This window comes from Chanos chanos, chromosome 3 (genome assembly GCF_902362185.1).
Source record: "Chanos chanos chromosome 3, fChaCha1.1, whole genome shotgun sequence".
Classification (NCBI taxonomy): domain Eukaryota; kingdom Metazoa; phylum Chordata; class Actinopteri; order Gonorynchiformes; family Chanidae; genus Chanos; species Chanos chanos.
In genome coordinates, this window is record NC_044497.1 from 42,709,552 (window position 1) to 42,732,500 (window position 22,949).

General features: G+C 43.3%; 2 protein-coding genes across 2 annotated transcripts in view; one reads left to right on the top strand and one right to left on the bottom strand.

The window, feature by feature from the left end:
* The first annotated feature begins 209 nt into the window (after window positions 1-209).
* On the top strand, window positions 210-8,206 carry dbh (dopamine beta-hydroxylase (dopamine beta-monooxygenase)). The gene is made up of 12 exons (XM_030767904.1): window positions 210-533; window positions 1,839-1,985; window positions 2,268-2,525; window positions 2,991-3,167; window positions 4,277-4,379; window positions 4,551-4,717; window positions 5,329-5,472; window positions 6,180-6,218; window positions 6,482-6,541; window positions 7,229-7,356; window positions 7,553-7,712; window positions 8,072-8,206. The coding sequence occupies exons 1-12, from the start codon at window positions 210-212 to the stop codon at window positions 8,204-8,206; spliced, it is 1,842 nt and encodes a 613-aa protein (XP_030623764.1).
* Window positions 8,207-9,197: 991 nt separating this feature from the next.
* Window positions 9,198-22,949, bottom strand: part of sardh (sarcosine dehydrogenase) — a 31,382-nt gene continuing 17,630 nt past the window's right edge. Inside the window, exons 13-21 of the mRNA XM_030769552.1 lie at window positions 22,729-22,842; window positions 22,431-22,569; window positions 22,156-22,269; window positions 21,146-21,293; window positions 16,056-16,149; window positions 14,138-14,300; window positions 12,445-12,613; window positions 11,535-11,670; window positions 9,198-9,702 (exon numbers count right to left, since the gene is read on the bottom strand). Coding sequence (XP_030625412.1) covers window positions 9,535-9,702; window positions 11,535-11,670; window positions 12,445-12,613; window positions 14,138-14,300; window positions 16,056-16,149; window positions 21,146-21,293; window positions 22,156-22,269; window positions 22,431-22,569; window positions 22,729-22,842 — 1,245 coding nt within the window. The 3' untranslated portion in view covers window positions 9,198-9,534. The remainder of the gene's footprint in view (window positions 9,703-11,534; window positions 11,671-12,444; window positions 12,614-14,137; window positions 14,301-16,055; window positions 16,150-21,145; window positions 21,294-22,155; window positions 22,270-22,430; window positions 22,570-22,728; window positions 22,843-22,949) is intronic.

A 22,949-nucleotide genomic window follows, 5' to 3' on the forward strand; every position in this document is an offset into this window, starting at 1 on the left:
AACCTGACAGACCTGATGTCACGTGACAAAAGCGATATATAAAAGGAGAACACGGCGACGGGAAAGACAAACAAGTCAGAGAACAGAAAATTCTTTCAAAAAGAAGAAAAAAAGGAGATTAATTGTTTGGTTAAAGAGAGGAAACTGAGGTAATATCAAACAGCTATCAGGCAAGAGAGAGAAAAAAAAGAGAGAGCTCTCCTCAAAGCATGCGCTTGCTGAATAAGGACTTGCGCCTCCACGACGTGACACTCATGTATTTGACTTTGCTGGCGACTCTGGTGGTGCTGCTGGTGGCCTCTTACCAGGCTGCTGGACAGGCTAGGACCCCTCTGCCCTTCGCCGTTCCCCTGGACCCCGGAGGCCAGTTACAGCTGTCCTGGAACGTCAGCTTCTCTCGGCAGGAGGTCTACCTGGAGTTGAGAGCTAGAGAACCACATCATGGCCTGGTGCTGGGCATGTCTGACCAAGGCGAATTCACAAATGCTGACTTGGTGGTACTCTGGGACGATGGACAAAAGTCTTACTTTGGGGTAAGTACCACAATCAGCACACAGAGCAGTCTTAAGATGGTGTGGAAAGATTTTCTGTTTAAAGGGTTGATCAAATTTTGATTTTGAAACTATATTTACCAAAACATCATCATGGTATAGCCCACAGAACATCATCTACTACATGGTATAGCTTACAGAACATCCAATCTACTATGTACGCTAAGAAATATTTTGAAAACATGTTCCAGAAAATTGCGCGTACATAAAGCTCACAATAACATTCCGTTCAATTGTTTGGCGTTGGCAATTAAACCTAAAAGGCGATTTTAGCTTTTCTTTCTTTTTTTTTTTTTTTAAATAATTATAATAATAAGTAGTAGTAGTAGTAGTAGTATCTAAAAGAGATAAAACTTAACTAGTCCCGAGCCCAAGGACAGATCTTAAGCCTGAATAACTTTTACTGATGGGTTTGGTTACAATCGCCTAGGAAAAACACACACCCAAACTGCTGCATTTCCACTTCTGGCATCCAGACACGTCTTGTCCTCAAAATCTCACCTTCCCTTGAGCACTTTTTCCTAGAAGGTGCTGCGGTCTCTTATCTCATTCATCAGAGATCCTCTGTCATTCTGTACTCGGGAGGTGCGGTTCGCTCAAAAGTAATGCTAAATGGAGCGAGGTTTGGTTAGATGGCCGCCCGGTTTGGTGTAAAACCCTCGAATGGCAGGGTCTTAACAAACTTGTGCGGTGCGCATCCTTCAAGATAAGCGCAGAAGCTAATTAAAGACGACACACATGGTTCCAACTTAATTCAGGAATTTGTAAGTGTTTAGATTTATCCTTGTACTTAAAGTAGAAAGTAAGATATGGAACGAGACACGGTAGGTTTAACTTATGAATATATTGGCACGAGGGTGCTGGTGAGTGCAGGCAAATTCAGCTATAGCAATGCATGCTGCCTCCTTGAGACGGAATATTTCTCTAGTTCACATGGCCTGTACAGTACTGTCTTACTATCACGTTTAAATTCGAGTTGAAAGAGTTCCAGTTTCTGTGTGCATGAGCAGCCTGGGGAAGGGGTCAGCCTCTGTTAAATGCCATTATATACTTCTGAAGGAAAACTCACAGACAAGAAGAGACCCTTCTATGGTATTAAACATGCTTGCTAGTGTCTCTGCATTGAAACCAAAAGACTTCTTGTGCCTTTAGCAAGATTAGCTCCAATGTGCAATGTGGTGTGCAAAGCTGAGAGGGCATAATGCAGTTTGCTGTAACACTTGAATGTTATGACTGTGTGTGTGTGTGTGTGTGTGTGTGTTTGCTCTGTGTAACTGGTGTTTGTAGGATGCCTGGAGTGACAGCCATGGCATGGTGTCCTTGGACCATCAGCAGGACTACCAGCTGTTGGAGGCAAAGCACACTCCTGAGGGCTTCTTCCTACTCTTCAAAAGACCCTTCAGCACCTGTGACCCTCACGACTATGTAATTGAGGTACAGCAGTATAATATTCAGCACTCTATTCAGAGAGGAAGAGAAAGACAGAGAGGGAGGGAGAAAGAACGAACCAGAGAGATTGAAAAAAGAGATCCCTGGAGACAGACAGGTAAAGAGAGGGGCCAAGAAACAGGAGAGCTTTCATTATCATCCATTTAGAAAAAGAAAAACAGGAGCTAAAAATGAAAAACGAAGAGAAAAGGGGGGGGGGGCGACACATTGAGCAGTATGTTGTCTGGGTGCTTGGTCTGTTTTCAATAAGACTATTCTCACTGGCAGGAAGGTACAGTCCATCTGATCTACGCAGTGCTGGAGCGACCTATCCACTCAGTCCAGCAGCTCAACTTGTCCCTCCTCCATCCTGGGGTACAACGTGTTCTCCTCCTCCAGCCAGACACACCCCCTCCTCCTCTTCCACGAGACGTCCGTACGATGGAGATCCTTGCTCCTAGTGTCACCATCCCTACCCAAGAGACCACCTACTGGTGCCACATCTATGAACTGCCCCCCGACATGCCCAAGAACCACATCGTCATGGTAACCCTTTGATCCTGATGAAGAATGCCTCTCAGCATAAATTCATTTAAAATATTAGCGTGGAAGTGAGAGTTGATACCTTTAGCTTTCTCGTCTATCTTTTATTCATCTAGAATTGCTCATTCTGTTCTCTGTTCATTGAGCTGGGTCAGAGGAGTCAGTGGATCTGTCATTCCTACTCCTCAGTTTGCCTCCATACAGTAGACTGTTATTGAATGCAGGATATCAAGTATGTGTATCCAGGGAGGATCTCTGTTCACCAGGAATACAGAGTGTCCCAACTGAAAAATGTCTCTAGACTTTCCTGTAGGATAAGAAATACATGTTCCCTTTTTTGGGGTATTCCTTTTTCATCCTCTTCTTTTCCTTGGTAGAATTAGAGGTATGAAAACCATTAGTAGGATTCAAGCCATCTCTTATACCATAGCCAATCAGGTGACTGTTTGATATCATGTGTGTCTGCAGTATGAGGCAGTGGTCACCCCAGGTAACGAGGCCATTGTGCATCATATGGAGGTGTTTGAGTGCTCTCCATCAATGGATACAGTGCCTCAGTACAGCGGTTCCTGTGATTCCAGAATGAAACCCCGTGAAATCAACTACTGCCGCCACGTGCTGGCTGCCTGGGCCCTGGGAGCTCAGGTAATAAATCAAACTTTGTCTGTGTTTGTCTGTGAGACTGTACAAATAATGGCAGAATAAATGTTACTGCTACAGGTTTACAAATAACTGTAGTCAAAATCACAACTGAACAACAATTTTAAAACAATGGGGGGAAGTGAAACAAATTCACAAAACTTTGTGAATTTCAGACCAAGTGATCCACAAACAGTAAATGTATCCACAGACCACTCAGGACTCGTAGATTAAGATTGCTTAAGCAGCACAACCACACACTCCCAAGTCTGTAGCATATTGTCATCCAATAGCAGTGTCACTCATTTCTCAAAGCTGGTAAGACGGACCTATAAGCTCCTCTCTGGAGCTAAGTATGATATCTCTATGAACACCGGCATGTTAGGGAGCAGGCAGGCTGGCTGGCACTGCGGCCAGAGTAGCTCGCCTACAGGTGGGTGCCACCCTGGTCTTCAGTGAAAATGTGATGATGGGAGTGAGGCATGAAAAGAAACCACAGGCGCACTGACAGAACAGAGAAGCAGCCAAGGAGGGCCCTGTGCCAGTTTTTAGAGGTCTCCAATTAGATTACAGGGGTGCGAAACAAAGACAAATCATGTGTTCTGCTGGGTGGCATGCTAAGCTGGGGAGATGAGATTAGGTGAGAAAATTTCAAGACCTTTTTTTTTTTTTTTTTTTCAACGGATCACCGTTTTCCGTTCTGGTTTTCCTCATTGAAAGGGAAATCTGGGGTCTGTGTGCCAAACGAGAGGGAGTGTGTGATAGAGAAAAAATAGAGATGAGGAAGAGGCGGAGAGACAAAGTGGAGGAGTGAGGAGGACAGTTATATAAACCTGTTCTTGGACTGATTTTTATTCTTTGAGGGTTTTAAATAGAATGATAAATCCACATGTTTCACCCTAATCACATTTCTTTTCATCCATTATGTAGTGATTGAAATTTACGATTCTCACACATTGAGTGAACATATCATTGGGTTTTACTCAAAGTAATTTTGGTACTTGTTTGGCCAAACCTGGCAACTTGGTTCTGGGGTATCGGTGAACTACCGATCTTACGTTTGCATTTACATTACCGTTATGCGTGCGGTGACCTCTGTGTGTGTCTGTTTGTAGCCGTTCTACTATCCTCCTGATGCTGGTTTGCCCATGGGAGGAGCAGGTTCCTCTAGGTTTCTTCGTCTGGAGGTCCACTACCACAACCCACACCTCATCTCAGGTACACCAGTCCTCAGAGAATTCAACCTCAGCTGAGCCAGTCCTCTGTCTCTCTCCATCTCTGTACAACTTTTTCAACCCTTAAAACTCTCCTTGCATTTGCCTCTCCTCTCCATCTGTGTGTGTGTGTGTGTGTGTGTGTGTGTGTGTGCGTGCGTGCGTGTGTGTGCAGGGCGAAGGGACTCCTCAGGCATTCGTCTGTTCTACACTCCTTCTTTGAGGAGATATGATGCAGGGATTATGGAGCTGGGTCTGGTCTACACTCCAGTCATGGCCGTTCCTCCCCGCCAAAGTCAATTCCATCTCACTGGATACTGTACAGCCAAGTGCACACAGACGGTCAGAGCTGAGCTACTCACTAAAACAACAACACTGAAGGCACCGCCACAGATCAGAACAGGCATAATCAGCCTTCACCCCCTATTACTCTACAAAAATAGTCATAAAAATGAATACAGTTGAATAGTAGTATGACTATGATGAATACAGTGAAAATGCAACATTATACTATATACTACAGTGAGGCAGCATGTAATACTTCACTGAGGCATAAAAATAAAAAAAATATTAAGATACCATGATACAAGAGATTTGAATAAATAAGTAAACGATAAACACAAATAAATGAAAAGATTAAAAAGTATGACTCCATGTTGTCAATAGTTTAAACAAACATAAGATGAGATGCTCTAACAGAGTGTAAGCAGAGTACGATACAAACTGAAATCACAGTTAGACATGTAACACCTGAATTCAGATGTGAACATTTTAAATGTATTACTGAAAGTGTCTGCAATGATTGATTCACAACACAGGTCACTGTCACTCATGTATTCTCTTCATGTCCTCTCTCTCTCTCTCTCTCTCTCTCTCTCTCTCTCTCTCTCACTCTCTCTCTCTCTCTTGCTCTCAATTTCCCTCTGTTTCCCTCTCTCCACGTCTCTCTACAGGCATTGCCTGCAGGGGGAATCTACATCTTTGCATCCCAGCTACACACGCATCTGGCAGGCCGCGCTGTAAGAACTGTTCTGGTGAGAGGAGGTCGTGAGGTGGAGGTGGTGCAAGAAGACAAGCACTTCAGCACACACTACCAGGTATTACAGCATTAGTGCATGCGAGGGGTGGAGTGGGAAATAGGGCCCTCATATAATACAGTGATGCTTTTAGGTATTTTTGTGATAAAATTGTTTATTACAACATGCACAAAATGTTCAAAGACATTAATAATTTATCCAAATGAATAGATTTACTTATAAAGTAGTAGAGGCAGTAGAACATAGACTGGAGCACTTAGCTAAAGTGCAACTCTTCATCCTGGTACCATTTATACTACTGTTTTATGCCATTAGTATTTCAGATGGGAGCTACTTGAAAAAGCATTGGCCTTTCTTAATGTCTTTTTCTAAAAGAGTATACAATTGGCTATAATCATAAACACTCAAAAGTACTGGACAGTGTGCTGCACATATTCAGTACATGATGAACAATTACAGAAAGTGAACAACCACTGTGTTCGCATTAACGAACACAGTGACAAGCATCATCCGCCACAACATGGATTCCACCCATGGAGTCAAACATCCTGGATGATCTTGTGCCAATCTCAGTGGAGCACCACCACTCTGTTGCACTTTGGGTTTCGGAGGGTGTCTGAATGCCAGTTCCAGCCGTGTGCAGAGCTCCCGGCCAGACACGAGCACCTAGGGTGCACCCAGCGGACTGCCCCCCCCCCACCCCCACCCCGTATACTTTAAAATAATGTGTGCGAGTCATTAACACGTCTGTTTGCTGTCATCCACAGATCATTCGAACACTGAGGAACAGGGTAAACGTTTTACCAGTGAGTTTTGCCCATTTATTCCATTTTGCCACTGTTGGTGGCTTTCTGAGAAGCACTCTGAAGGCACGAGTCACTAAGATGGCTGTCATGAAATGACTCTACTATATGACTCTTCTGTACTGTCAGTAAAGAACACAGACACAGACATGCACAAACATACACTCCCACAGCTGCTAGTTATAACAGTTTTGCCAAGCCTCTGTTATTTTCCTTCCTTTTTTTTTTTAAGTAAACATAATCTAAAACACGTTTATATCCAACAGGGCGATGTCCTCGTGACAAAGTGTACGTATAACACTGAAGACCGGACCAAAGCTACAGTGGTAAGTTCATATCCATAATATGAGCATGAATGCACAGATGTCTGTGATACTTAAAGGTATACAGATGTGCACACACACAGACAGACACACACACACACACTTAGAAATGCACATTCAACCTATTGCTTATGTGTCTAGCTTTCATTTGTTTAAGCCCTAAATATTTCAAGGTACACAGCCACTTTGCCAAATATTGTTCAGGAGGAGTAAGCTAAAGTGCAGAGCTACAGAAAATACACAAATACACACACACACACACACACTAGTTTCTCACTACTTTTAAGGAACAGCTGATCCTCTTCATAAATCTGCACCCCTATCACACCTGATGAGGCTAGTGTTACACTTACAGTAAGACTGTGTTTTTATGGTTACAGTGAAGTCAGCCATTCCTTACACTGACATAACATTTCCATGAGTCTGGACAACAAGTCCCGTCTAGTGTATGCATAAGTGATAACCGCTTTATTCTGCTTTGGGGTCTGTGCATACATTGCCTCTATTCCACATGAGTTCCCAACAGTGTTTGTCTTTAACCAACAAGACAGAGACAATCAAAATATACAGACAGTTAAACAGGACACGGAGACCAAAACAGAAACCTAGCCATTAAGGGGAACCAATAAGGTTATAAGATCAGATGCATGTGTAGCAGCAATTACTGGATACATTTATTCTTTATTTTAGGGTGGATTTGGGATCATGGAGGAGATGTGTGTAAATTATGTCCATTACTATCCGCGTACTCTCTTGGAACTGTGTAAAAGCCATGTGGACCTAGGCTACCTGCAGAAATACTTCAACCTCATCAACAGGTAGAGACTGAGCACATATGAACCAAATAAAACAAACAGAAAACATCACTTTGTCTGAAATTTAAGTCTGGGAAAACACAATAGTTTGTGTATTATTAAGCTGAATATGGTGCTTTAATATCCTCTTATTATTATCATTATTATTATTTTTATTATTATTATTTTGTTAAGAATTCTGTCTCTCTCCTCTTTGCAGGTTTCATGGAGATGACACATGTAGCTGTGCTCAAAAGAGTGTGGAGGAACAGTTCTCCTCACTCACCTGGGACTCCTTCAGTGGGGAGGTGCTCAATTCCCTCTACAATACCTCCCCTATCTCCATGCACTGCAACCAATCCACTGCAGAGCTCTTCCCTGTGAGTCATCAGTTCTACCAATCACATGCCACATTGGCAGAATTCAGACATTAGTCCCAACTTTTCCTCCAAGATACATTTTACCAGAATCAGAGATTACGGAAGTTAAGTGAAGCCTGCTCTTCCTTTCAGTCATTACAGACAAAAAAAAAATCAACAAGATCAGGACATATCGTTTAGTGACAGCCAAGTTTAGCAGAGTCTTTAGATGAAAAATCTCTGAAATGAATATTTCACAGTCCATAAATCAGTTACAGTCAGTTGACTAAACAAAGAGACAGAGATGAATGTGATCCTGAATGACTCGGAGTTTAATCTCACTGCCATCAAACTGTTTGATTTTCTTTGTTCTCTGTCAGGGAGAATGGGAAAGGCAAGAGTTGCCCTTGGTAACCACTCAGTTGAAAAGACCTCCTTACCCCTGCGAGATGGGACGAGGCTCCGCCTCCCAGATCAACACTCCAGTGGAAGTTGAGCCGAACCGCAACCCCTGAAGGCCAACACAAAATACCTCCACATGGCCTGTGAAACAGGGGATCTACGCTGACAGTAACCAATTTATTATGTGTATTACAGCATAAATGAAATAAAATATTACACACTTAAAATCTTTAAAGCATTCAGACGGTCATTTTCAAAAAAATTGGGAGTAAATAACCGGAACAGATTACACTGACTAGGCTAGACGGCAGTGACTCATTCACATAAGAGAGTCAATATTAGACTTAACTGAAACCATTAACAGAAGCATTTAAAACATTCAAAGTTAATGACTTTGAAGCAAATGATGACACTTTGTTTCACTGTTTTCAAATCCATTTTATAAATCCACATAAGCATAATGTAATACCCAAAAGCAGCATATGATTAAGATGTTAGTTAAACAAAGCTGCAATTCCAGATAACACTATTTTAACATTGTGCACGGTGATTCAAAGTTCAATAGGGAGTTCAACTTCTTGTAAAAATCGAAGGGAATGACTTGAATGTCCAGCATGCATAGGTAAACGTCTCTCAGCCACAGAACAGCACACACACAAAACAGCACTGGAGCTACAGCTACAGCAAAACCAACAACAGTCTCATCATTAACCCACACACTCATCTTATATCAACCTTTCAACAACAAAACACCTGTTTCACTACACTGGGCTGGTCTTTCTATGAATTTTATCATAGTAAATTACAAATATATTTGGGGAGGATCTGTTGAACATCACATTTTGATTTTACACTTAGTGTTACCATGTAAAGAGGAGCTGATCTTGCTGCACTGCAATCACACAGTAAAACAATGATTCTTGAGACAAGCACAGAGAAAAACAAGTACAGAGACGAGCACAGAGATCTTTCCAGATTCCAGTACAGAGGCCACAAACAGAATTTGAGATCACTCTCTTGAACTTTAAAAACCCATTTTGACAGCTCTAAAAAAAATTAATGCTACACATAAATTTAAAATCATGTTATTTTGTTTTTAAAAAAAAAAAAAAAAAAAAGATGTAGGAAACTACAGGCACAAAAGACAGTTTGTTTAAACACTGTTAGCTGTGATCTGCTGCTCATCTTGTGGGGGCAGAAATGTAAAAGGTTGAACCACGTAATCTTGCAGCTGTGATATGGCTGTCTGATCTGCTCAGACATCACCAATCACCCTCCAGCATTTGATGGAAGTGGAAGATCTCATCAGTGCTCCAGAGCTGATCTGTCTTCTTTTTTTCCTGGAATCCTTTCTGTGATGCAAATGCGCTGGCCTCTTCCCTCTGTCCTGGCCAGTGTGCATAAACCTCACCGTGACTCAGAGCCTAAGCAAAATGCAAGGTTACATTCTGGCTTTGCAGGAGCCTGATTCTTCCTGTGGGAGATCGTAGATGCCCCGGACACGCTTGTTTTCAGGGTCAAAAGGTGACTTAAGGTGGGCTTTGGCCTTGTACACCACCCCCATTCTCTCCAAGGTAAACTCTCCACTGCGCACAAACTCTGGACTCACCTGACAATGAGTAGACAAATACACAGTCATATTACTGAGAATACTGCAGTGCTCTTCTACACACACACACACACACACAAACCACACATACACCCACTGCTCCCTCATCCTCTCAATCCTGAACAAAAATCTTCTACAACTCTCTACGGCCATAAACTCCACAGATATGAACAAATCAAACATGAACACATATGACCACATCTGCTGACGCATAATTCATTTCCTCATGCAGCGGATCCTTCAATACAAACATTTTGAAAAAAAAAAAAAAATGGATCCGATCATTACCAGTGTTTCTTTCCTTTTCTTTGCCACCATTATTTCGCATAAATCAGTTTGTTCACGTCTCAATGTCAAACCGCCCAAAAGAGCCCTCCTCTCTTTATTTCTCTCCGTCCTTCTCCAGCTCTCTCTCTCTCTCTCTCTTTCTCTCCCCCCTCTTCCAGCTCTGTCTAATTAAATCTCTCTAATTGAGCTGCAGAGTGGCCCCGCCCCATCAGGCGGAGGCCAGTGCAAACGACAGTGACAAACTCCGTTGACTTCGCTAACCCTGACAGGGGGGAAGAGGATGCAGCTGTAATGGAAAGGTCTGCTGCCGAACCGGAATAGAGAATGAGGCTGAAGGGGGGCAGGGAGGGAGATTTTCACACACAGTCTTTAACACAATAAGACCCGTGGCATACATGTTTCGGGTTGTCATAAGGATGATGGGTAATGTAGATTTTGACGATGAATCTCTTCAATGGATCTCGCGTCCCTGAAGTTCACATATTAACTCCTTTTATTTTTATTCGTTTCTCATTCTTTACCTCTTCCTCCTCTATCATATTTTCCTATGGGTAGGTTAAAGATGACCTCTCTCCATCCCCTTTTTTTCCCTCTCTGTCTCTTTCTTTCAATTCTTTCTTCTCTTTCTCTGTAGTGAAAAGTTGGTGAGAAGTGTGTCTGAGCGGGTCTTGGCTGAGGCAGAGACTGTGCCCTCGGAGTCAGGTGCAGGCAGATCAGATGAGCGTGTATGAGTCTCACACTGCGCTCGGCGCGGCATGCTGCTACAGAGAGGCCACGTCTCACGCCGCCCACCTGTCCCCCCCAATCTGCTCTTCTGTCACTTACCATTATACACACATCCCTTTCCATCAGATCATACACACACAAACAGACTCCTGTGACTTTTAGTCTCACCGATACACGCACGCACACACGCACGCACGTGCACACACACACACACACACACACAGAGCATGTGGAACGACGACCAAACACAGAAAATAGATAAAACAAAAACGTTGCTGCTGAGCAAAGTTCATATCCACTCATGAATTACATACCAGCAGTGAACATGAAAAGAGTAAACAGGATAAAATAACAACACTCTACAGTAGACACAAGCACAACAGTGTCAGGCAAACTACAAGGGAGTTTTTTTTGTAAGAGAGAAAAGAGGATCTATTCATCTACAGCTCAACGCCTTCTAACCTCTCCACTCAGAACTCCACTCAGCTCTTCTGCCCAAAGCCTGCTGATGGTGAATCACTGAGGATTAGAATAGCAACAGCAGAGACACACAGAGAGAGAGAGAGAGAGAGAGAGAGAGAGGGGAGTGTGGGCGATCCCCTCATCATGAGGGAGTATCAGTGAAGCATCTCTAAAGAGCCAGTGATGAGCCCAGCATTTCTATGTCAGGCCTCAAACGCATCCAATTAGAGATACAGCGTCCAAGAACATGAAAGGAAAAGAAATAGTTTCCTTTATTCTCCCATGACTCTGATTCTGTGTGTGTGTGTGTGTGTGTGGGCAGCTCTGATGTGTTGGCTGAGTCAAGCTTTACTCACCACTCCGCCGTCCGGGTTTCGGATATAGCCATAGCCAATCGTCTTATCGATGGCAAAGCCGTAGTCAGAGCGCCGCAGGTGACCTACTGGAACACCGTTCCTAAAGATGGCTTCCAGGCCAAACATGGGAACTTTCCTGAGAGTGGGAGGGGGAGCACACAGAGACAGAGAGAAAGAGAGAGAGAGAGAGAAATATTGAAAGAAAAGGAATGACAGAAAGAAAAAAAGACGGAAAGAAAGAGAGAGAGAGAGAGAGAGGCTGTAATATTCCACCAGGAAGCTGGCAAACCTTTGCAAATATCCAACAAATTGCTTGAAAATGTTAACCTTGAGTGTTAACAGTGCAGTGCAGTAAGTCATTTGGAATTAGTGATCAACTCTCTCCTTTATTATTTACTGAAAGACACTCAGCTGTGTCCTGGGAGTGAGAGAGGTGATTCTATAATCCAAACATCTGCTTGCGGCATGCATTGCGGCAAAGATGTGAACAAGTTCATTTGTTACGTGGGCAAACTATAGCTTTACTGTCCATCATTTGATTTCAGCTTTGTAAGCTCCAGATACAGTTACTCCAAATCTCATGTCAAACTACATCAGTCAAATATCCAAAAATTCAGCTAGTTAAAACTGGATCAGTTCATCATATTGCTGACAGTATAATGACGATGTGAGAACATAGTAAAACCGTAGTACAGTCATCCATCAGTGTTCTTTGGCGCCTGTGACTAGCTTATGACTGTCACCGTGATGCTATGATAAATAAAGATGTGATCATTGCTGAAGCTGTTCTTGTTGGTTAGTTGTAATGTTGGTTACTGGGGGTTTGAAGTTATCTGCAGTAACTTTGATATATTGTGGTGTTGGAGGTTATAGTCGTGCTCTGAACATGAGGGGAGTTGCGGTCACTCACTCGTCAATGGTAAAGCAGACAATACGGCGACGCAGCCCCTCAGCTTTTTGGGCCTCCAATGCCTCTCGCCCCAGGAAGGGAATGGAGCTCTTCAGCTTACAAGTGAAGGCAAGGCCAGCCTCCAGAGGAGTGTCATCAGGACGCAGGTCAGCGTGCCAGTGTCTGTAGCCTAGAGAGAGACAGACAGAGAGACAGAGAGATGGGGGGGGTGGTCAAGCTTCAAAAATTTCACAGCATAGAAAATCCAGAAATAAGAATGCCAGCACTGGGTTCATCACTTAGTAAATGACGAGATAACAATCTTTTTCCATTTCTAAATGCACTGAACTCGCTGGTGAATTTCAGTGAAACTGTTTCAGTAGTTTATGCTCGTCTCAGCGCAGTGGTGGCCACTGTGGTATTCACATATCACATATTACTGTAGGTTAGCACGAGTTATCCAGAGTATGAGTGCATCACCTGTAGAGGTAGTTATCTTATATGCTTATGTATGCAGCACACAGAATCCGCTAATAACAAATAATCCTTTGATTACCAGGCATATTCTATCACAATAAACACAGAATCATGGATTATTGAAACTTGGGGTTTAAAAAAAGAGTCTGACAGGGTAGCAAAATGAAACTGATGAAGCTGACAAAGCAACAAAGGCCAATGATAAAGTATCATTCATTTATATCAGGCTGGGATAAAACTGTCTGATTTTTGTATGAGATAATGGAGCAGAAAGTTTCCATCATGCTTGTCATTTTTTTTCTCAGGGACAGGTGGTGGGTAGGGATCAGGGTTTTATTCCAGACTGATTTTTATCCACATCCACTGGCAAAGAGAGAGATGCACTCACCCGTAAGGACAAACATGCGTTGCAGCACATAGATACAGCCACAAACACAAACACAAACACGCACACAGGTAGCGACGGCTTCCCCTCTGCCATTTAGCCGTGTATATAGAGTAAAGAGGTAGGGTTTATGTTGGATCAAATCCCTGGGGTGTAGGGGAAGGCCTGGGTTTGTGGATATGGATCCTACTGGAGCGTGTAGCTGCTGTAATGTGCTTTTTATTGTGCCTGACTGGCCCGGTAGCTCTCTCTGAGGGACGGAGAGAAGCAGCAACAGCCTGGTCACATTATTACTGCATCCTAGAATAACCCATATGAGCCATACCTACTAACCCTCACATGAACCACCATGTCTCCACCTGTGTGTGTGTGTGTGTGTGTGTGTGTGTACTGTGAGCTGCACTTAAAGGCAATGAGACGTTCCTGCTGTAAAGCTGATGGGGCTCTGTGTATTGTAGATGTATGGAGTTTTACTGTACGCTATATGAGACTACGCTGCAGATCTCGGACAGGCTGCCACAGATCAATCTCATTGCGGATCAATAAAAGCTTAATCTGGTTGGACAGAGCCCCAGGCCTGGAAATGTTAATTCATCTACCGTTAAATGACGTGGATACTAAAAACATTAGAAACATTAAAGTCTGCTGGCTTTGGGTGAGTCAAGAGTGGGATTTAGGAGAAAAACCTGCTCAGGCGTGCATGCGCACACACACACACACACCCACACACACATAGAGACACACACACACGTGCACACACCTCAACACACACAACCACACACACACACACACACACAACCACAAAAACACACATACACACATACACACACACACACACACACACACACATACCTTTCTCAATACTGAGGGAGTCTATTGCTCTGTACCCTGCGTTACACACTCCATACTTCGCCCCAGCAGCCATGACAGCATGATAAACAGGCAGACAGGACTCTTTAGGGATGTGCAGTTCCCATCCCAGCTCTCCTACAAATGACAGACGCATGGCACGCACCTACCCAGAAACAGGGAGAGAGAGAGGGGGAAGAAAAATATGCCTTAGGCTGCCACATAGACACACATATAACTAGACATGACACACACACACACACACACACACACATAGTGGACCTACATATGCCCATTGTGGACTCATACTGAGATCAAGGGGAGAAACAAGCAATGAGCAGATGGAGAAGTCTTTGGGGAGGAAAGTTAAGAGGTGGGGAGGGAAAGGAAAGGGGGGACTGAAAGAAAGAAAAAGAAAGGGGTGTGAAAGACACAGAGAGATAGAGAGAGAGAGAGAGAGAGAGAGAGACGTGAGAGGACAGAGAGAGAGAGTGGAGAGAGGAGAGAGAGAGAGAAGGAGAGGGGGGGGGCATAAGGGAGATAGATGGAGAGAGAGGAGGAAATTTGACAAATATGAGGTGAATGCAGGCAGCCCCAGAAGAGCTTGTGTTAGGCATACCATCTGTCCAGCCCAGTATCACCCAGAGCCCTTTCACCCAACAGGAAACTCTGGGGATGAGCACTGAACTAGGCCAATCTACCTGCTTCACACCCACATGTGTACCATAACACGCAACATGGAAGAGAGTTCAGCCATATGACAACCTTAGCTTAATAAAAAGGGAGAAAGGTGACCCCCATCATTAGACAGATGTAAAATCTACAAAAAAGAGCAGCAATCAGAGCAGTGATACAATATATACTGTTATAGAAAACAGTGGAACACTTCATTGAACTGAATGCAAATTACGACACAGTAGCTTATAGCCTAAGTGTGTGTGTATGTGTGTGTGTGGAGACGGATCAGCTCTGACATTCGCCAAGTGTAGTTTAGCGGCAGGTAGAGCACACTACACTACCACTCCAACAACAAGTCTGCCTTTACTGCTCACTTAAACTCAGTGTACTTCATTTATCACACATGATATCAAATGCAGGAGGGGCTTTAAAAGTCTGGAAAAGTTGAAGAGTTTGAAGTTGGTGATGAATTTTCATTTTCTTCATAATATGTGCTCGCATATTTCAAAAGGGAGTCACAAATGCTGCTTGGAGAAAGAGTGAATAAATTTTGAATTGGGAAAGAAAGAAAGAGCAGGCAGGACAGAGAGAGAGAGAGAGAGAGAGAGAGAGAGAGAGAGAGCTGTGATGAGTCGAGAAGGAGAAAAACTGTTGAAATAAAGAGAGCAGGAGAGATAAGACAGGAGAATGACTTCACTGATGAACTGAGTGGAGTGGATGTGAGGGCTGTTACATGAGGTCTCAGATGGTCACAGGAGTGGAGGCAGGCCATCTGTCCCTAATGCACCACACACACATACACACACACACAAACACACACTTCTTCAACATACACACACACACCCTGAGACTCACACAGGTCCTCGAGCAGTCAGAGGGCAGTAGACCTCTCTCTCTTTCAGCCTTTTTTTTCACTTACTACATAAATAAACCAGAAGCTTATCTAAACCCAAAGCACCTGGCACATGTTATATGTAATATGTTTACACCATTGTGTGTCAAGGCACATGCATGTGACTAGATAAGCATAAGTGACAGAAACAGAAAGTGATGGTGTGAAGAAACAAGGGCACATTGCGTGTAGGAGTGTCTGGAAACAAAAGAGTAAGACTATTATGATGTGAGTCCAAGAGTGGGAAAGAGTGAAAAGGTTAGAAAGCAGCTGAAAGAGAAAGAAAGAAAGAAAGAAAGAAAGAAAGAAAGAAAGAAAGAAAGAAAGAAAGAAAGAAAGAAAGAAACCCACCTTGTGCCCAGCAGCGTTCACCACTTTGTGAGTGGAGAAAGGGAAGGCCTCGTTGCTAAGATCCGTATCCAGGATCTCCTGTAGCAGTTCACGGCTGTGGATAGACACATACCTGTTTGCTCATACAACAGTCCCACTGACAATCATCATGGGTCAAACCAGTTCAGATCTTGGGTTGGCTTCAGACTTTGTTATGACACTGTGACAAGTAATCAAATCAGAAAAGTACGAGCTAGAGTATCATGATCAAATGGACACTGGGTAATGTAGGCCTTACATGGACTGTGTGAAGGCTTCATAATGATATGTGGTTGTGGTCTAACAGCATGGGCTTATGTATTCTACAATGTATGAAAAAAAAAACCTACAAGAGATAAATCAGTGTTTATCAAGTCGAATGTTTAGCTTTCCACCCCATACTCTCCATTCAACTCTACCTCCAAATACACTTTATGTGTGTGGGCGTCTGCAAGTAAACTCAGTAATTGGATTCTCTCCTCTGCCTGTCCTTGAATGCACTCTGACAGATGGTGACAGCAACTTTCTGCTCAACTAACCCAAAACCTTCACCCTTTTTAAATCATTCTTGCTCAAGTTGCAGCATTTCATTAAAGCCAGGCTTTTGGAATAAAAAACAGTCAAGCTGGTCCTTTACCTATTTTGGCCCAGTCAGAGTTGGGTGGTTAGTCACTGAACTTAACGAGGAGAGCTCAGTTAGTGAAATTTTACCGTAGATGAACTAATAAAAGAAGTTTGTTACCGTCCAGTGATATTACAGAGCACACTCCATCATGGCATCAATACTCCTCTCCTTCTCTATGTACACCTGTTCATTCTTATCCGTCTTTCTCTCTCTCCTTCACACACACACACACACAAACACACACACACACACTCACTTATACAAGTCAATTTCCTTGGGTCTCATTCCTTCACCCCTTCAACAAAAAAACACTGCCAAACCAGACTACTGACAAATGATGTCAGCTGGTGTGTGTGACGTGTGTGTGTCTGTTTGTTTCCAGAAGTGCTGCGGCTCTCACCTGAATGCAAATGACAGCAGCAGCTTTGCTCTGTTTTGCATTAGCCTCCATGTCACCTCAGGTAACACAGCAGACAGTTCTGACAGACCGTGTTTTACAGGGTCACAAACTCAGTTTTGACCACCCCCTACTACTCCACAACACAGCTGACTCATTCACCTTCTACCCCGTGCCTCTCACAAACTGCTCTACACGCGTCACTCTATAGAGAGGAAACAGTCACCGTACCAGGTATTCAAAACGACAAAGGGAACAGAAGCAGAGGGGGAGAAGGAGAAAGTTGTGTTTGAGTATAAGTAGGGGAGAGTTGGGCACACGGCGTGGGCAGGCTAAGAGAGATGATGGAGAGATGGGGGAGGGGAAGTGTTCCGCGGTAGGGTATTGTAATGCAAGTGAATTGCATTGACATCACACTTTGCATCCCAAAGTGAATTATGAGGAACATTACAAATCTCCAACAGGAAAAAGTGTGAGTCTATCGCCTGGGACTGTGGGACAAATAGACTGAGAGTGGGAAGGTGATATGTATGTGTGTATGAATGAGGATGTGTTGTTGTGGTACTCTGTGGAATACAACAGTTACATCAATACACTGAGGTGAGTGTCTGAAAAGCTGTAGCCATTAAAAAAAACGTACACTTCGGTGTGTATGTAAAGGGCTGGAAGTCCAGCTCTGTAATTTACTAGAAATATGCTTTGTCCTCCCACGAAAACTCACTTCCCACTATTCAGGAGACACATTATATGGGTTTTGTATCTTCTGTGTGTGTGTGTGTGTGTGTGTGTGTGTATGTGTCCAAATAGGCGCTATGATTTTCAGTTATCAGAGCAAAGATCAGAAATATACTCATAAGAAGTAGCTGTGCTACCAGAGGAATACAGGAAACTTCATACCATAGACACACACACACACACACCCTACACACACGACACACATGTCCAATGCTATTATCATCTCCAGTAGTCACATGCTCATACACATACACCTCTATCCATCTCTGTCTCAGGAGGGGTGTAAACTCCTGATGTGGTGACAACATGAATAACTCTCTCCATAGTCATTTACCAGTGCAGGCCTCATTTGGGCAGTAAATGCATAGTGTCAGTGTTTCATTCATATTTCAGCCAGGATGAGCTGAGAGGAGATGAGATTGTCCATGCAGCCTGGCACATCAACATTAGGGAGTGGGCTAAAGCCATTAGTCTTATTTACACCACAGTTTGCCTTCATCTGTCTAACATGACAGAGAGCAGAAACTAGCTCTCAAAGCAGAGGACCCACAAAATACCACAGCATCTCACACCCTGTTCAACACAACGGTAAAATCAATCAACACATTAAAGGGCTTACTCTAAACTGGCGCTTTTCTACACGCTAGCAAAAATTCTAAAAAAAGAAAAAAATAATAATAAAAAAAAAACCCACACACAATTTCTGTGACACTGTAACTGTTAGTTGCCTGAAATGATCAAGCCAACTGAAATCAACTATGGAGTTTACTAACACTCCATCTGCAACTGTGCTCTACTCAACCATACCGCGATACATCACCTCACACAAACGGAGTAAACTACGCGTGTGTACGTCTACGCAATCATAAAAATATTACACTGACGCTATTGCCTAAGGACCACTAACAACTCAGATGCCTGAACAACAAACACAACATAAATCTCATTCTGTTCCCTCAAGGAAAGTACAAAAATTCACATTCAGACTAATTTCCCTATCCTAACTCTAGCCACTTCAGTCGAGTATACCACACAATGTTTAATTTAACCTCATAACTGAAGCTCTAGTGAGGCAGAGGGACTGACATCATCCCTAAATTAGCCAATAAGCAGTGAGACGTAGCGTGGTTCCTTTTACACTATAGTAAATGACAATGGCGGCTAAGAAATTGGCTTTCAGCTCAGCCCGCGGGCCATGAAATCACAGGAGGTAGCGGAAATTATATTACTATTAGGTGTGCTGATATACTCTCTGTTGCTAAGATAATGTTGCCATGTACTCCGCACTACAGGTTTCTCGTCCCCGACGGACGACTTCTTAAAAACTTTCCTTTTATTCCTTTCATTCCTAATCAACGGGAAGAGAGAGTGCTATTATTCAGAATGAGATAGCTCTAAAAGCAGTGCTCTTACATTCTCTTATCCACTATGTCTATGATGAATGTAGCGCTGGTTTAATTGGGGTTATGGAATACGATGACCTTTGTAATACAACTCTGGTTTGGACTAATCTACAGGTCTACTCATCATTTAACATATCTAACCTGTTCCAGCAATAATTTCACTCACTCAGAGTAAAATAAATAGTCATTTCAGTCAGCCAACCACACTCATAAAATGCTTTAGCTTGATGTAAAGATCTTCATATAAAATTCCACCATGTGAAAGCCTACTCATTCAACTTTTAAGATAACTCTGACCCATCCTCAGTCCACCCCTTCACCCTGATATACATTTCCCCTTTATTCCTACCCCTTTACCCTCCTTACCCTCCGAATGATATCCCCTTCACCAACCCCCACTTCAATTAATCTGTGATAATTTTACTCTATATCATTACATGTACAGCACACAGAAACCGAGTGTGAGAGAGAGAGAGAGAGAGAGAGAGAGAGAGATGCAGGGCACAGAAGCAGTGAGTCATGCATCACTGGCAAGTCAGAGAGAAGCAGAAAAAGCGAGAAAGAGAAAGAAGGAGAGAGGGGAAAGAAAAGCTCTGAGGCGTTGTGGAGAAGATAGGGAGAGGACAAGCAGGCAGATCTCATTACATCACGCCTCACTGAAAAAAAAGGGGGGAGAGACTGAGAAAGAGAAGGAAAAGAGCAAGGATTCTTTTCTCAAACCACCGCTATGTTTGGCCATGCTAACAAAATTATACAAGTAAACAGATTTTCAAACAGAACACTTCAACGAACACAACACCAGCCCAGGGCAAAATGTGGTGAAGGAATCAGCCCCAGCTAGTTGTGGGATGTTAGGGACTTGTTGTGGTCAGCTGAGATGAGTTAAGATGAGATGAGTGGACCACATAAGGACAGCTTACCGGCTAGACAAGGATGTGTGTATGTAGTGTTCATATATGCAACCGGTGTTTGAGTCAGACACTTGAATTTAAATGAACAGACTAAGAGATGCTAAGAAACAAGGTGCTAAAGGGTTTCATGAGAATACAAACTCCACCAACAGGTGTCAACATCGGGACAATGAACGAACCCGACAAGTGATTGGTAATGTGGTGTATTTCTACAGGAATGACTTTCATTGTAGGGCATAGAGAAGGTAGCATAATTCAGTTGCATGGTGGGTTAACCGTCCTTCAAAGTGAATAGTGAAGATTTCTCAGGGGGGGTGGGGGGGCTACCCCAACCCAGCCATGTATAGCTTATCACCAAATGTGCCGGCAGCTTTGATAGTCATTGAACACTCCCACAATTAATCCGCATTGAAAATAAAGTGCAACAATTCATCTTTGCATTTTGCAGAAGACCGATCCGGTTAAAAACCTCAAAGTCAACCTTGTGACCCGCTTTACCAAATTGTCTGGTCTGCATCGATCTCGGACACCATCCAATGAAGTCTGCTGCAACTCCAGAAAGAAGGATTTCTGCAGCCTCAGTCTCCGTGACACTTGGGATCCAGAACTCTATGCGTCTCATCAACCTCCAACATCTTTTCTCCAGAGCTGGAGACGACCATCTTCTCTAAGCTAAAGAAGCTAAAGACTGGAGCATCATCAGCTAGAGCATAACCTGCCCTTTCCCTATCGCACTGACATGAGTTGAATAGTTACCTCTCCTGATGACCGCATTTACTCAGCTCTGTTTAGGTCAAACACACTAAAATTTGGACTGTGCTTAACCAAACTTTTCCAGGAGCAGTTATCTTTGCTGTTGTTTTGCTCACTATTTCTGTCCACCTCACATTGTGGGAACTCACTATTTAACTCACTGCTATCTCTCCAACATCACCTAAAGGGGTTAGTGCAAACGGGTGTAACACGAGTGTGGTCAGGTGTTTAAACGGCCTGTCTCTGACCTCTTAGGACCCTGGATACTAAGCATCCCCATGTCCTCAGAATGGTCTAGCAGAGTACAGCGGAAACCCTGATCCTGCAGGACCGTCTGAATGTGGCTCCAGTTGTGCTGTGCTACGCCTCCACCAATAGCCAGATAGTATGCATTACCTGTAGAAACACGGCACACACACACGCACACACACACACACACACACACACACGCACGCACGCACGCACACCATAAACCAGTCAATGTCACTAGTCAGAATACAGATGCATCTCCGAGTCGCTCTGTAAACAATGAGGTATAGGCTGAGCCGCAGTGAAGGTCAGGACTTAAACAATCAGACCCAGCTCAAACATTGTTCTAAAACAACCTAGACCCAAAGCATTCATTAAGGGCACTGTCCTGTTCAACATAAACAACAGCTCAGCCTATTTATCCACTGTGATTTGTTAAACATTCCACAGCCTCAGTCCTTGGTTACCATAACAACAATCAGAACCAGTCAGAGCCCTGTGCAGAAGCCACTGGGCCACAGTTTTTAGTCAGTTAATATCTTACTTTTTCATCAGGCAGGGGTGGACAGGTCAAACTAAGACCACAAAGGTAAAAATGAGTTCTACCTCCTGCTTTTCAATTACTAAATTATTTTCTGACTTCTGTTCTCAAGTAAGTTCACAGATGATTCATTTTTGACTTTAATGTGACACACATTTCATCAGCATCATCAAGGCTGCACTTACAAAAAGTAAATGAAGAAACAAAGATATGTCCAAATACATGAAATATAACGTACATTTTCTTCTCTGTGTGTTCAATTCTTTTTCTTGAGAACTCAGCTCTGAGATGTGAGTGGTATATAGGTACCAAACTATCATTAAGTTCGATATCTTTGGCTGCTTGACTTTGACTAACCCAAAAGCTGGCAATGTGGCCTCTTGAATCACAGTCCTCCCACTTTACATATGTCCACCAAAAAGTCAGACAGGTTGGAACCGGGACTTTTGCGTCATAATGGATTCTTACCATCGGACTCCGGTGCCAGGGGCAGATGGGCAAGGCCTGGCTCCAGCCGACTGACTGTGAGGTCAGCCTCAGCACCGCCTCTCTTGTTCAACATGCAGGTATACACAGTGGAGCCTGGAACACACAGATGTTTGTAAATCTCCGAGCAGTCCAAGTCACAGATTGGTCTGTGCGCATGCAAAGACTGGATGTGCATATGGAAGTGTTTGCACTAATGAATTGGAAAACAAACACGGTGTATGTATGTGCAGGGTTATGTATAGAGACATTCTCACCAGGAGTTTTGTTCACATCTGCGGAGAACAACCAGTCAGCTGCTTTCTTAGCATCTGGGCCAGTCAGGTAGAATTTACCAAAGTAGGACATGTCAAACACAGCCACTGCATTTCTACAGGTCAGACACTCCTCCTTAATCTAGGATACACACACATACCCCGTTAGAACCACTTTCACGTGGTTCTTGCTTTTTCTCTACATCACACACACACGCTCACGAACACGCAAGAAAACACACACATGGGGACACACACACACACACATACACACACATGCACACACAAATGGTTTACTTACCATTTCATGATGTGGAGGGAAGTCAAATGTGTATTCCTTGCCCAGCAGATCATTGTACTTGTAGTTGTTATGTTTGGGAATGTCATAAGATCCATAGTAATCATAGTCTAGAACCTTCCAAACAGACAAAGCACACAATCACACTGACAATTTTTTTTTTTCAGACTTAGAATCGGCTTGGTTGAGAGAATAGTTGACTGTTAAGGTAATGTTGGGTTGTG